At 36.2% G+C, this 15,342-nt stretch overlaps 3 protein-coding genes across 3 annotated transcripts; 1 reads left to right on the forward strand and 2 right to left on the reverse strand.

The window, feature by feature from the left end:
* Window positions 1–236: 236 nt before the first annotated feature.
* On the reverse strand, window positions 237–2,738 carry LOC133876783 (uncharacterized). The gene has a single exon (XM_062315030.1). It carries the CDS (start codon window positions 2,736–2,738, stop codon window positions 237–239), a length of 2,502 nt encoding a protein of 833 aa, XP_062171014.1.
* Window positions 2,739–5,746: 3,008 nt separating this feature from the next.
* Window positions 5,747–8,853, forward strand: LOC133876784 (uncharacterized). The gene is made up of 6 exons (XM_062315031.1): window positions 5,747–6,443; window positions 6,585–7,075; window positions 7,185–8,147; window positions 8,251–8,355; window positions 8,426–8,503; window positions 8,581–8,853. The coding sequence occupies exons 1-6, from the start codon at window positions 5,747–5,749 to the stop codon at window positions 8,851–8,853; spliced, it is 2,607 nt and encodes an 868-aa protein (XP_062171015.1).
* A 705-nt stretch (window positions 8,854–9,558) lies between these two features.
* Window positions 9,559–11,220, reverse strand: LOC133877197 (uncharacterized). The gene is made up of 2 exons (XM_062315450.1): window positions 10,762–11,220; window positions 9,559–9,907 (listed from the first exon to the last, which is right to left on the reverse strand). Exons 1-2 carry the CDS (start codon window positions 10,891–10,893, stop codon window positions 9,614–9,616), a joined length of 426 nt encoding a protein of 141 aa, XP_062171434.1. The 5' UTR covers window positions 10,894–11,220; the 3' UTR covers window positions 9,559–9,613.
* Window positions 11,221–15,342: the final 4,122 nt, after the last annotated feature.

Here is a 15,342-nt window from a genome sequence, read left to right on the forward strand (position 1 = left end):
ATGTTAGAAGATCACAAATCGAGCCCTCGCTCTCTCTGTCTACATCAGTGGCGGACCCAGGTAACTGACATTGCAGGGGCCAATAAATATAATTTAAAATAGAAATTGAATAATTTGTCACACAATATGTATCACAAAAGTACATTATAAAAATTCATTATAATCTGTGCCAAAATTAATATATTAGCAACAAAAACATGTTGGCACTAGTACAAAAAGACAGAAATATAAAGTGTTCAAAAACCTAGTTTACGTCCTTTTAGAGAAACAAAATCATCAAGTATCGAATTTAAATTGAAGCTCTCAGCAATTTCCCTTTCAATATACACAACTAAACTATTTGCAAGAAATTCATCTTCCATTTTGTTGCGAAGTCTTGTTTTAACAATTTTCATAGCTGAGAATGCTCGTTCGGTAGTCGCTGTAGACACTGGAAGAGTCAAAACAAGACGAATCAATCTATCAATAAGATGGTATGTCTTTGATTTTCCTGTCTCTACCAATCCTTGACATAATTCTGCAACAGAAGACAAATTTTGCAACTTCAAATCATTATGCACATCAAGCTCAAAATACTTCAACTGGAATCCCAAATTAATTTTCTCCTGCTCAGAAAAATCAAGAGGATAATACACCTCTGCAAGACTACATATATCATCAATTTTAAATGAATTATAACCATCCTTTGGATCCAAAGTTGAGCTAAGTGTCAAAAGTCTGACTGCCCTTTCACCAAACCTACAATTAAGCTCTTGCAGTTGAAAGTCTATAGCAGCATTGAATATGTCAAAATGATAATGATGCTCCACTGTAATGTGATTCCGTTGATTACGACCTCGACCTTCAATATAACGAGCACTCAAGTCTGGGATGTCAATTTCAAATTTCTTGGAGAAAGAGACAACGCTCTCAAGCAATTTCTCCCAATCATCATCTCTCAGCTTTTGGATAAGCTTTTTTGCAGTAGAAACTGAATTAATAGCATTCAAAATGTCTTGAGATTTTTGCTGCAAAGCTTTACAAAGAACATCAGTGATACCCATAATTTCCTTCATCAAATGTAAAATAAAAATGAATTCGAATGATGTAATCATTTTATAAGCAGCATTAGCATCTCCCCGTTGAGAGTAATTAGCTCCTTCTCTTCTAATTAATTCAAGCACTGAACAAGTAGCATCAAACATACTTATTAGGCTGCAAATAGAATTATAATGAGAACCCCAACGAGTATCACCAGCTCGTTTCAAAGTGCCAATTTGGTTAGCTCCTTTTCCAGTTTCAAGATCACCAATAGCTCGCATATGTGCAATTTTTTCTGCTTGAGCAGCTTGTAGTTGATCGTGACGTTTACATGAAGCACCAACCATATTGATAATGAAATTCAAATTTGTGAAGAACTCATGAACAGAAACCACTTCTCTAGATGCAGCAACTAATGCTAATTGCAATCGGTGAGCAAAACAATGAACATAGTATGCATAAGGACAATCATTAATAAATAATGCCTGCAATCCTTTCCATTCACCACGCATATTGCTAGCACCATCATATCCTTGTCCACGAATATTTTGAATGTCAAGTCCATGATGAGAAAGAACATCAGATATTTTATTCTTGAGAGTCAATGCCGATGTATCTTTAACATGAACAAGATCAAAGAAGCGCTCTTGTATAAAACCATATTTGTCAACAAATCTCAAAACAATAGCCATTTGTTCTCTTTTAGACTCATCTCGTGCTTCATCAACAATAATACAAAATTTAGAGTCTCCAATATCTTCACGAATTTTATCTCGCACTTTACTTGCCATGACTTGCAAAATCTCCTTTTGAATTCTATGAGAAGTATACTTTGCAGATTTAGGAGCATTTTCCAAAACAACTGTTGCAACTTTTTCATTATATGATGCTAAAATTTTAATCATCTCAAGAAAATTACCTCGATTTTTTGAATCAGGAGTCTCATCATGACCTCTAAAAGCACATCCTTGAAATGCAAGCCACCGAACAACATCAATAGAAGTTTTTACACGTAATCGATTATTTTGAATTTGCTCAGTACTTTGTGCATTCAATAATTTATCGATATGCTGTGATTGTTGTTTTAAATCCTCACAATATTTCACAGCATTATTATGGGGTGAACAAGGATCCTCTCCAATATGAGTCAAAAAGGCACATTTCTTTCCATCGTGAACCTTTTTCCAATTTCTAAATCCCTTGGTGATAAATACATCCCATCCATGACGTCCAACTGGTTTCATTGTAAAAAGATAACATGGGAGACAATATGCGGCATCCGTAGTAGGAGAATACTCAAGCCAAGATGAAAATTGTGTAAACCATGAAGCTTGAAAACGACGGGGATGATTTTCAGGTCCAGAAAATGGATAGTCTCGACGCAAAATTTGATATGGACGTGCTTTCAAATAAGCCATTCTTATTTCATCACGTCGATTGACTGGATAGTCCCACATCGGAGGACGTTTTCCTGGATCCCGTTCTATAGAAAAACCATCAACTTCGTTAACATTAAGCGTGGAGGATTTAAAAGGAATCTCTTGAGCTTCCACAATTACAGATTCATAAGGATGTTCTTCAACTTCAATCCTTTGAGATTTAAGAGGACGTTCTTTGAGATTTGAAGTTTCAGTATTAAAATTCAATGGTGGATTACTTTCTGGAACATCAACTTCTTTTCTTTTGAAGAATGACTCGATAGTTTTAAACTTTGACATGCTTGATGAACCTAAATTTTTCAAATTAAATTACAACCCCATAAGATACAATCAAACTATCAAACAAAACAAAACAAAAAAGAAAAAATTATCAGAATCTAATAAGTAACAATCATTGAATCATACAAACTAAAAAAAAAAAAAAAGCAAAAAAAAACAAGAGTCTATATAACACTAAACTAAAAATAATAATATGAAAAACTAAAAACTTCAAAACTAACATCATTGATAATTTCATATATAACCCAAAATCAAAAAATATTCTGAAAATTTGAATAGAGAAATTACCTTGTAGACAAAAGTCACAAGATCAGCACAAGTATAATAGAGAAGCAATGCCCAAAAATAATGAAAAATCTCTTGTCCTCTTCCTTCTTATGCTCTTCAAGACTTCAACACCTGCAAATCAGCCAAACCTCAAAACTAACATTTTTTTTAGGGGTAATTACCTTTTCCCCCCATGAACTACCGGCCAGTGTCATTTTGCCCCCACGAACTACCCCTTCGACCAAAATAGAGCATCCAACTACCAATTTGACACCGTTTGCCCCCTTCCGTCAGTCAGACCCGTTATGTCCGACGGTCAACTGCTCACGTGCATGTCAAGTGCCGTCTACCCCATTTTTATTCCGAAAATGCCCTCCGGTACGATTAAAGGCGAGAATACCCTTATTAGCGTGGAATACCTCAAATGCCCTTGAATTTTGTTTCATTCTACCCTAATCTGCGCCGCACACTTCACTATTTTCGGATTCAAACCACACTTCACTTTGAACACTGAAAACCCTAGAACTCAATCCTCATGCAATCTTCAAACATCAAAATCAGCCTATAACAACTACCAATCTGCTACAAGTAACTCTGTTTGTTGGAGATTTTCGGAATTGTAAGTACTTTTTATTTAATTTGTTTGTTTTCATTGTCTCTGATCAATGACCTGTTGCTTTGTTATTGTTGATTTCTTTTTGTTGTTATTTGTTGGTAGTACCCGATAGATTTGCTACTTGGGATTTGGTTTTATTTGTTTAGGGTTTCCTCTTTGCCTTAAGTGGTCCCGCAGTGGTCGGCCCTTTGTCGGTCAGTGGTTCTTTTTTTTTTTTTTTTGTTCGGAAGTGGCCCCCTTTGTTACTTTGTTCCCCTTTGTGTGTTAAAGTTCACCAATTTTCCCCTGAAGTGGTCCCCTTTGTTCCCCATTTGTTTGTTGTGTGTGTTTTGAAATTGTTTAAGGTTTTTTTTTTTCGATGAATAAAAACTTTATAAAGCACAATCTCAACATCCAACAAACACTCCAGTGAAGACTGGAAGCACTCCTGCACTACTCCTCAACGAAACACAACTAATAAAGCAACAAGCTACTACACACAACCAAAACAACAGAACAGAAAACAAACACTGCAGCAACCACAAACACCAGAATCAAATATCAAAACCAGAAAACCTCCGGGAACTTCATCTAGTACATCCGAATTATTGAAATATAACTAAAGATATTAATCATTTGACTCTACAAATTACAATTTATGTAAAATGTAAAATAATTTCATATGTAGGGTTTATATATACTTTTGAATTAATTGAATTAATAAATACTGTTATAAAAATATGTGAAAATAGGCTCTGCCCTATCAATCTTGACAGGGCAACGATCATCATACTTTATTTATCATTTAATTTACTTTGGTATTTCATACATTACATATTTGATTTAGCGCATCTTAGGGTGCATCTTAGGGTGCATCTTAGGGTGCATCACAATACTCAAGAGTCTCGTTATATTTTCAAATTTTCTTAGAAAAAATTTATCAATAGAAAACATTCAGAAAACATAAAGTTTTAAAATCGCATTATCAAAACCATCTTCTACTTAGTGACTAAAGCATCCCTACAAGCCAACCAACAAATAAATGAATGCCGAGGAATGGCTAAAGAAAACCAAACCAAATTCAGTGTTGGTTAAAATAATTGATCATCTACAACAGCCAAAGCATAAAATTTCATGCATTGGAGAAACTACTGTAAATATAACTATCTACAACAGCCCAACCTTCTTTTTTACCAAGGTTCTTTTTCTTCAACAATTCATGTGCCTGAAAGAGCAACAAATATGCAAATTCTTAAATGGACAATCTAGCACTCATGAACTTCAAAATCAAAACTGCATTTAAATTGAACAGGAAGACATTACCATGTTTATCCAGTTCAAATAAGATATTAGCAAGCCTCAGCATAAACCAAATAATATATATATATATATATATATATATATAGAGAGAGAGAGAGAGAGAGAGAGAGTTCTTTAAAGGAGCGACACTGTTCAAAATCTGAAAATTCAACAAAAACATAATAAGCATTCTATTTGTACCAAATGCAGTAAGTTGAGGAAAACACAAGACAAAGACTCATATGCCTTGAAAAACCAAGTAAACGCAAATCCCCTCAGGCTCATCCAACACAAGCACTAGGCATAGGCATATAGGATCATACATGCAAATATTTGCCTTCACTGAAGTGTATGTGTGTGTGTTCTTGTGGCTTCACTTGGCATTAGAGAAAGTACTATTTTCCGAATAATTTCAAGTCACTAATCAACAAAGTAGTTTGACTTCATTGTTCAGAAGTGACCGTGAAACTCTTTGTTAAAAAGTTTATGACCTATAAACTTCTAAGTTTTCGAAATAAAATTTAAAATTTAAAACTCAATTCAGTGTTTGTATGTTTTATGTGCAGTGTCAATCAATCCTATCACTTGAACAATGGCAAACAACGATGTCATTTTTAGGGTTCATTACGGGGGCCGGTTTGATCGGCGATACAAATGCACCTATGTTGGAGGGCAAATAGGGTTGTATGAAGAGTCGTATGACCTAGATTGTTTGTCTTTTTTTGAGATCGAAAGAGTAGCTGGAAAATTTGGATACGAACCAGGTGACCTGGTGTACTATCGAATACCCGGAAGAGAATTAGATGATGGGTTGGTTTTATTAACATCTGATGAGGATGTCTCCAGAATGGCCGATGTCTTATTAGGCCATACACTTGTATTACTGTACACGGTGTCTTTTGCAGATGCTGGTGCTGAAGTAGGGGCAAATGAGGGTGAGGGTAAGGGTGAAGATATTGTGGAAAGTGGTAATGAGGAAAGGAGGTTGAAGGTTGTAAATGATCCATACTGGCATGCATTGATGAGTGACGATGACGATGCATGGGATGGGGCTGATGAACCAGAAGCTGGTGGTTCAAAACGTGATGATGATTATAGTCCTCATTTTGATGATGAGGGTGATACTGATGAGGAGGATGGTGGTCATGGGGAGGGTAGCCATGAAAAGGCAGCTGATGTTGGTGGTTTAAGTGGTTCGGCTACTATGTTGGATGATGAGGAAGAGGATGAGGTATCCTCTAACTTAGCTAGAAGTGATATCCTCATAACTCCCCCTAAAAGTGATGAGGAGTATGAGGCGAGTAGTTGGCCTAAGTGTGTTACTAGGGTTTCCCAGTTTCAGGATGTGGACATGGAAGACCCACATTTGGATGTTGGCATGTCATTTGAATCTGCTGCTCAATTCAGGAAAGCTGTGAGAGAATACAATTTGTTTAGGGGTAAGGATGTTGTGTTCACAAAAAATGATGGGGATCGGGTTATTGGAGTTTGTAAGAGTAGGCCCAAGGGTTGTCCTTGGAGAGTTTATGGTTCACTGGTTACGGGTGAGAGAACTTTTATGCTTAAGTCACTGAACCCTAAACACCAGTGTACACGATGTTACAAGTCTTCGATTGTAACGTCTAGATGGATTGCAGACAGAATGACCCACAAATTTAGGACATAGCCAAACTATCCAATTGCAGCTCTCTTTGATGATGTAAAAAGGAAATGGAATGTGGATGTTACTCCTAGACAACTGTACAGGGCCAGGGTTAAGGCGAAAGAACAGGTAGAAGGTAAGCACAAGGAACAGTACAAGCGGCTATGGGATTATTGTGCAACAGTAAGACAAATGAATAGAGGGAGTACACTGTTGATGAAAGTTGAAAGGCCTACGTTAGACGTCCCACCTACTTTTCAAAGGTTGTATATGTCTTTGGCAGCATGCAAGGAGGGTTTTAAAAGGGCTTGTAGGCCCGTGATAGGTGTTGACGGCTGTTTCCTTAAGGGACATTTCGGGGGGCAATTGTTGGTTGCTGTGGGAAGAGATCCAAACGACAATATTTATCCGATTGCACTGGCTGTGGTTGAAGCTGAAACCAAGGATAGTTGGTCCTGGTTTCTAGAGACTCTAGTGGGGGACCTTGGTCCAAATGGCTGTACTGGGTGGACATTCATTTCTGACAGACAGAAGGTATATTAAAATATTGTCTTTTCATACATTTTCACTTGTGCATTTACTTTCATTGACTCAAATCTCTCTTTATTTATTTTTAATTTGTCTTCTATTGTTCTTTGCCTAGGGGTTGATACCAAGCTTCGAGGAGGTCCTACCAAGTGCACCGCATCGCATATGTATCCGACACTTATATGCAAACTTTAGGGGTGATGGGCACAAAGGATTGGTGCTAAAAGACAAGCTGTGGAAAGCAGCTGCTGCATATAATTTTTATGGGTATCAAAGGGAAATGGAGGCGCTGAGGAAATTGAGTCCAGCTGCCCATGCTTATTTGGAGAAGATTGACCCCCGTACCTGGGCTAGGGCTTTCTTTGACACCACCCCAAAGTGCGACTTGATCATGAACAACTTATGCGAGTGCTTCAACTCGTACATCATCCATGCCCGAGACAAGCCAATCATTACCATGCTGGAGATGATTAGGAAGAAGTTGATGATGCGATACCAGAAGAAGAGGCAAGGAATAAGGGAGTATGTCGGGGAATGGTGCCCGAAGATATTGGCAAAGTTAGACCAATGTGGAAAGGATGCTGCGGAATGTACTTCAACTTATGCTGGGGATGGAATCTATGAAGTGTTGTGCAGTTATGGCACATTTGTGGTTAGCTTGACGGACCGTGTTTGTGGGTGCAGGCAGTGGGATATGACTGGCATTCCATGCCCACATGCCATCTCAGCCATTTTATATCATTCTGCCAAACCTGAACAGTACCTGCATCCGTATTACAGTGTTGAGAATTACAAAATGGCTTATGACCCAATGATATACCCAGTGCCAAGTGAGGACCAATGGGTCAGAACCGGGCAAGATGAGGTTCACCCACCCGTTATTAGAGCTACCCCAGGCCGGCCCAAGAAGCTCCGGAGAAGGGGTCCAGATGAGCCAAGAAACCCACATTGCATGAGGAAGGGTGGTGTAAGCATGAGATGCTCGAAGTGCAGGACAGTTGGCCATAATGCTAGGACTTGCCCTAGGAGGAAGAGGAAGTCCACTCCAAGCACTGCAACAGAGTTGAACTTAGATGATGTAAGTACATATATCTTAAATACCACTTTTTATTTTTTTATAACAAAAGACAATTGCCAACTTTGTTAATAATTTTCCTAACCTTGGTTGTTTTGTGTCGCAGATTCCTTCTCACCCAATTGCTGATGATTCACAGCCTACGGAATCATCTACAGCTGCACAACCTGTTTCACAGCCCAAAAAGAGAGTTCCACCTACTACTGTTGATGTAGGTATCAGTAACATTTGTTATTACAAATATATATGTGTTATTTCTAATGACGATATTACATATGTAGCCTACTTCAACGAAAAGGAGTAAGACAATGGCTCCCTCAATGCATACTCGGGCATCACAAAGAGCAAATTCCACAGCTGTAAGTAAATACAGCTTTCCACCCTATACTTTATATGTAAATAGACTTTGAATTACTAATAAGAGTGTGTTGCACAGGCAAAATCTGTTGCTGCAAGGCCTATTAGGAGGTCTGGTAGGTTGATGGCAGCATTTAAGGAGCCCGATCCCAACAAAGAGATACCCACTATTGACCTAACATGTGATGATTCACAACCAGCAGTATGCACTCGGGAACCGGCCAGGGCACTCGGAGTTGTCATTCGAGAACCAGTAAGGAAGCCAGCAAGAGTGGTGGTACCAACAGTGGAGAAGGGTATACGAAGAATGGAAGCTAAAAACAAAGGGAAAAAACCAATATGGCAGCCTTGATGTGTTTTTATAAACTGTTGTTGGAAATATGATAGTCGACTATGTTGGTTTGTAGTTGGAAATATGATAGTCGACTATGTTGGTTTGTAGTTGGAAACTGTGTTTCGTTTGTTGTTGATAGGAACAGTTTCTTGATGTTGTAGTGGGAAATATGGACTATGTTGGTTTGATGTTGTTGGAAACAACTTGTTTAGGTTTGAAGGAAAATATGCAGGAACAATACTATGTTTTCTGATTTGTATGTTGGAACCTATTTGTTCAGGTTCCAAAACAGTGTAGTTGGAAACAATTTGGTTTGTTGTTGATAGGAACAATTTTTTGATGTTGTAGTGGGAAATATGGACTATGTTGGTTTGATGTTGTTGGAAACAACTTGTTTAGGTTTGAAGGAAAATATGCAGGAACAATGCTATGTTTTCTGATTTGAAATTATGCAAAAATACCAAAATGTTATGTTGATGATGCCAAAATGCAAAGTTGTACAGGAAACTATTTGTTCAAGTTTCGTATGTTGGAAGTATAGGTCAGTATTTTAGCATATGTACAAGGAATAATGAATCAAATTGGGGTTGTCAAAAAGCTATTTTGATGATACCAAATTTCATGCCAGGAAATTATACACATTTTTTACATTTTCGAAAAGAGGGAGACAAACATTACAAGTACACTACACATTACGAAGTTTACGAATACACTAGTTACAAGGTTTCAAAGTTACAAATACACTAATCATTACAAACATATTAGTCATTACAATTTTTCAAGGTAGCTGTTTGTAGGACATATGTCCTTGACTGACACCATACAAGTTGCCCCAAAACACAGCTAAGAAGACAACAAAAAAAACCCAAGAAAATGCCAAAATTCGGCTATTTGTCTTTGCAATTTTCACTTGCATGTCATATCGAATTGCTTTGATCTCTAGCTTGGCCTTCAATTCTACAACTTCCTTGTTCAGCATAGCGTGCCTGTGTTGCACACGAGTCAATGCTCGTCTAGCATGTTCACACATTTCAGAATCTTTCCATTGGAAGAATCCGCAAGACCGACCAACCTATTCAATTAGAGGTCTCATGAACAAAGTTAGTTTTTCAACGTTAAAAAAAGTTCAATGGAAGGCCAAGTATAATTAAGAGTTGATACCACTTTACTTACTAACATAATTATATTATAGGGGTAATTAATGTGGAAACAAGCATACAATGCAATTATGATACATATAGAAATGATGTACATATTAATCTGGCTCTTTTGGAATTTAAGCATGATCATATCTATAAATTAAAAAAATAGAAATCTAACATACATGACTAAGCTCACTGACCTCTTCTCTTTCGATTTGTTAAGATACAGTACATGCATATCACAAAAAGTGGTGCTTTCAATTTGCTTATCATTTAACCAAACCAAATACAACATAATGCTACTGAAATTATTTACAATGCCAAATAGTGGTGTCATTATTGCTAAAGTCCTCAGCAAATGACGAGAAGAAAGATATTAATGCTCTGATTTCATGAATTATCTAAGAGGTATTCATCATGCAATCATTGTCCGAACACAACTAAATAATAACCAATACCTCATTTCAGGATAATTTAACCAAAAACCACTCGAGCAAAAGAAAGAAAAAACGACCCATTGTCTTCAGTTACCCATTGTCCGAAAACAATAACCCCAAAACAGTTCAGGCAAAAAAAAAACACCTCATTGTCCAAAAACAGGAAACCAAGGAACAAAAAAAAAAATAAAATAAAATAAAATAAAAAAAAATCCTAAGACAATAATCTAAGATCTAACTTTCAAACCCTAAAAAAATTACCCATTATCTATAAAATATAAGAGAATAAGCAGACGAAGAAGAGGTACTACCCATTATTTACAGATCCATTAAAAAAAAAATCTTACCTCATAGTTCACACAACCGTAGAACAAGCGGCCGAAATTTTCATCGGTAAAGGAAGTCTTCAAAGGTGCAGGTACTCCACACCGGCAGATGGGCTCTCCGGATGTTGCTTCGCTCTTCCATGAACAAGACATTGAAGCTCTTCAAGGACGACTCTTTCAGCGGGCTACTGCTTTGAAGTTGAAGTGGAACACCAAAGAAAATGACGTGAAAGAAGCTTCTGTTGCTTAGTTTGAATTGTTTTGTTTTGTTTTTCTTTTTTTCTTTTCATAAGCTTTAATCTACTGTACCGGAGGGCATTTTCGGAATAAAAATGGGGTAGACGGCACTTGACATGCACGTGAGCAGTTGACCGTCGGACATAACGGGTCTGACTGACGGAAGGGGGCAAACGGTGTCAAATTGGTAGTTGGATGCTCTATTTTGGTCGAAGGGGTAGTTCGTGGGGGCAAAATGACACTGGCCGGTAGTTCATGGGGGGAAAAAGTAATTACCCCTTTTTTTTAAAAAAAAGAGAAAAAAGTTTTTTATACTCATTGAACACTAAAAAAAAATACCTCAAAAAAATGTTAAACTTCCAGTCTTCCACACTTCAAAGTTTCTGAGTTTCACACTTTTACTCTTTCACTTCAGCTTTTTTTTCCACCACAGGTCCACAGCCACAAAACTCACGGTACTCACCCAGCAGCAGTCACCAGCAGTGGCGCAGTGCAGGCTCTTTTTTTTTCGTTCGTTCGTTTGTTCTTTCGTTGTTTCGTTCTTTTTTTTTGTTTTGTTTTTCGTTCGTTCTTTAGTTCTTTGTTTAAGAGCTTTTACAGATTTTTTTTTTTTTTTTCTCTTCTCTTCTATCATTTGATTTCTTGAGCTGTGCGTGCTGCAGGGCAGCAGGTCTGCAGGTGAGATGGGCTGTGCGTGCTTGTCTACTTGATGTGCTGCAGGGCAGCAGGTGAGAATCGTGAGATGGGCTGTGGACTGATGAAGCGACTGATTAAGTACTGTAACTGTGTAAGCATTCCAGATTAAAAAACCATGCTGATGCTGTGGGTCCCTTAAAAAAAAAAAAAAAAAAAAAATCTATTAGGTAGTAATGATGATTATGGTGGGGCCAAGTTTGAATTAAGCTTAGAACTTGGTATTGTAAATTTTTTTTTTTTTTTTCTCAGGAGCCAGCAGGGGCCACGGCCCCTGCTGGCCCCAACGCTGGTCCGCCTCTGGTCTACATGGCTACATCCGGGTGGCAATGCATTCAAAAAGAGAAATGTTATTTAGTAGGTTGTCATATGATTGTCAAACACTTGAAATAACATGGGGAATTATAAATAAACTAGTTTGTTCGACAATCCGCTCGATATCCACTCGTTTATACTCGATCCGAACTCGATTCGTAACTACAAAAACCCGCTTGTTACTGTAAAAACTTGCTTGATTATTAAATGATAGATACCTGACTCACTCGACGAGACTCGATTAAGGCTCGCTAACTTAAGTCATAAATACACATAATATGTGTGTATAAACATATAGTAACTTAGTATTAACTAACATATTAAGTTATTAACTAGTTGGTTAATATATACTAACTTAATATTACTAAGCAACTGTCCCCAAGACCGCTCAATCGACTAGGACCACGCCTCATGAAGCAGAGGTCACTAGTTCGAATCCCCCTCCCCTCTCTTATGTAAGCGTAGTTAAGTAGTTAACTAGCTAAATAAATATAGTATTACATATTAATTTTAATACTTTGACAATAGTATTTAGTATTTTTATTAATTTTTTAATAATTAGTATATAACAATATAACTACATTAAATAGTTAGTATATAACTATATAAATAAACAATATATAACATATCACACATGGTTAATAATAGTTATATACTATACGTATACTATAGTTAATTAGTTATATATAGTATATTCGATTTACGACTTGCTCACATTATACATATACTATAGTTTATACTCTCTAGTTATATATAACTAGCTCATAACCCGCGCTATGCGCGAGATTCTTCATTATAATTTAATTTCAAAATTTAAACACATGTACATCATACTTTTTATCATTAATCCATAAAAAGTAAAACTTTTTTAAATATTTGTTCACATAAGTTTAAGTTGGAACTCGGCTTTTATATATATGTGATATGATAGTTAAAAGAAGAAAGAGAGGTAGAAATTAGTGAGAATTTAATGACAATAAAATTTGACACTTCTTTTATTTTTTCTATTTAATATAAGAGAGTTAATTATGCATATTAAATACACTGTTTATTTCACTTGAAATACATGGACTGATTCAATGTTACTTAAATGACAGGTTTTCTACTTAAATGACCGATTCAATGTTTAAAAAATATATGTTCATGCTACGTGTCATAATTCTAAGCTAACTATAAGTTGGAACTCGGCTTATATATATATATGATAGTTAAAGGAAGAGAGAGAGGAAGAAATTAGTGAGAATTTAATGACAATAAAATTTGACGTTCTATTATTTTTCTATTTAATATAAGAGAGTTAATTAGGCATATTAAATACACCGTTTATTTCACTTGAAATACATGGATTGGTTCAGTTTTACTTAAATGACCGATTTTCAACTTAAATGACTAGTTCAATGTTTAAAAAATATGGGTTCACACCAAGTGTCATAATTCTAGACTAACGCTAAGTTGGAACTTAGTTTTTTATATATATATATATGATATGATAGCTAAAGGAAGAGAAAGAGGTACAAATTAGTAAGAATTTAATGACAATAAAATTTGACGTTTCTATTATTTTTCTATTTAATATAATAGAGTTAATTAAGCATATTAAATACACCGTTTATTTCACTTGAAATACATAAACCGGTTCAATTTTACTTAAATGATTGATTTTCTACTTAAATAACCGGTTCAATATTTAAAAAATATGGGTTCATACCACGTGTCATAATTTTAAGCTAACTCTAAGTCGAAACTCAGCTTGCTCATAACTCGCGTTATGCGCGGGATTCTTCATTATAATTTAATTTCAAAATTTAAACACATCTTTATCATACGTTTTATTATTAATCCATAAAAAGTAAGAACTTTTTAAAATATTTGTTCACATAGGTCTAAGTTGGAACTCGACTTTTATATATGTATGATATGATAGTTAAAGGAAGAGAGAGAGAGAGATAGAAATTAATGAGCATTTAATGACAATAAAATTTGACGTTTCTATTATTTTTTTTATTTAATATAAGAGAGTTGATTGGGCATATTAAATACATTGTTTATTTCACTTGAAATACATGGATCAATTTGATGTTACTTAAATGACCGGTGCAATGTTTAAAAAATATAGGTTCATGCCATGTGTCATAATTTTTTTTTTTTTAACAAGGAAATAACCTTCATTATAATTTGAGACCCAAAGGACCAAAAGGTATAATTAGGGGTACAAAGACTCCTAAAAACAAAGTACATGACTAGTTCCTGACTTGGAAGGCAGCTACGTTATCATAAGGACACAGAAAAACACATCTCTTTTACAATAAGTTCCACTATGAGAAGATAAAAGAGCAAGATCTGATCTGAAAACTAGATCTAAAGTCTACTATGGCAAGCTGTAGAGATTAAACAACATAACACAATCTAAAGAAGCTAAAAACATAAACTCAATAACATTGGCCGGCAGGGACGGAGCCAGGCATTTTAATGGGAGGGGGCCAATATATATTTTTAAAAAATAGGAGTTTCATATATATATATATATATATAATTTTTTGTTTTACGGTGAAATTTTTGTTTAAAAAGTGATTAATATAATATAAAATGTGAAAAAATTAAAACATTTTAAAGTTAATTTTCTTCTAAAAAAAAATGAAAGTGAAAGAAGGGATTACCAAACAAATTGATCCACTGGCACCCACAAATTCACAAAAAAATTGTCAAATGTTCCGAGTTAGCAAAAAGCATATATCTGTTTGCTAATTTAATTTTCAACGGCAATATACAAGACCACATTATAACTATAATAGGAATGCTCTTTTCTTTTACATTTCCTCCTCAATAAAGACAGTGATGAGTCCATGACTGATGGATGACAAAATGGTCAGCCTTTGCTTTTGACTTTTGAGGACTTTCCTCCCAAAGTCTATGCGCGCAACATTAGAAAGCAAAGCACCTAAACTGGGGGGAGAGAGAGAGAGAGAGAGAGAGAGAGAGAGAGAGGCAATGGGAAGCCTAACGCCCAAGCTACCACTCTTCTCAGTCCCACTGATGCAGTCAAACGGAGCCTTTCGGCATGCTAAACCCGCCACTCCATAGCTCAGCCTCTGTTTCATTTTGCTGGGAAGAAGAACCAGGCAAGCCCAGGCCCTGCACCGCTCTCGCCACCGTCATTGACGTCTTTGCCACCAAGTGTTTGGAGCTGCCTCCAAGGCTGCTGTTGGATACAAAACTGTCTTCACCCACCACGGTCTTGGAGGGTCCTTATGTGGGCAGGTCTAAAGGAAAAGTCCCATGAGCTCAGACAAGACTTATAATTTTTTATTTTTTTTTTTGAAATTGGGGGGGGGGGGCTGCCGGCCCCCACCCCCCTTT

This window comes from Alnus glutinosa, chromosome 9 (assembly GCF_958979055.1).
Source record: "Alnus glutinosa chromosome 9, dhAlnGlut1.1, whole genome shotgun sequence".
In the NCBI taxonomy this organism is placed as follows: domain Eukaryota; kingdom Viridiplantae; phylum Streptophyta; class Magnoliopsida; order Fagales; family Betulaceae; genus Alnus; species Alnus glutinosa.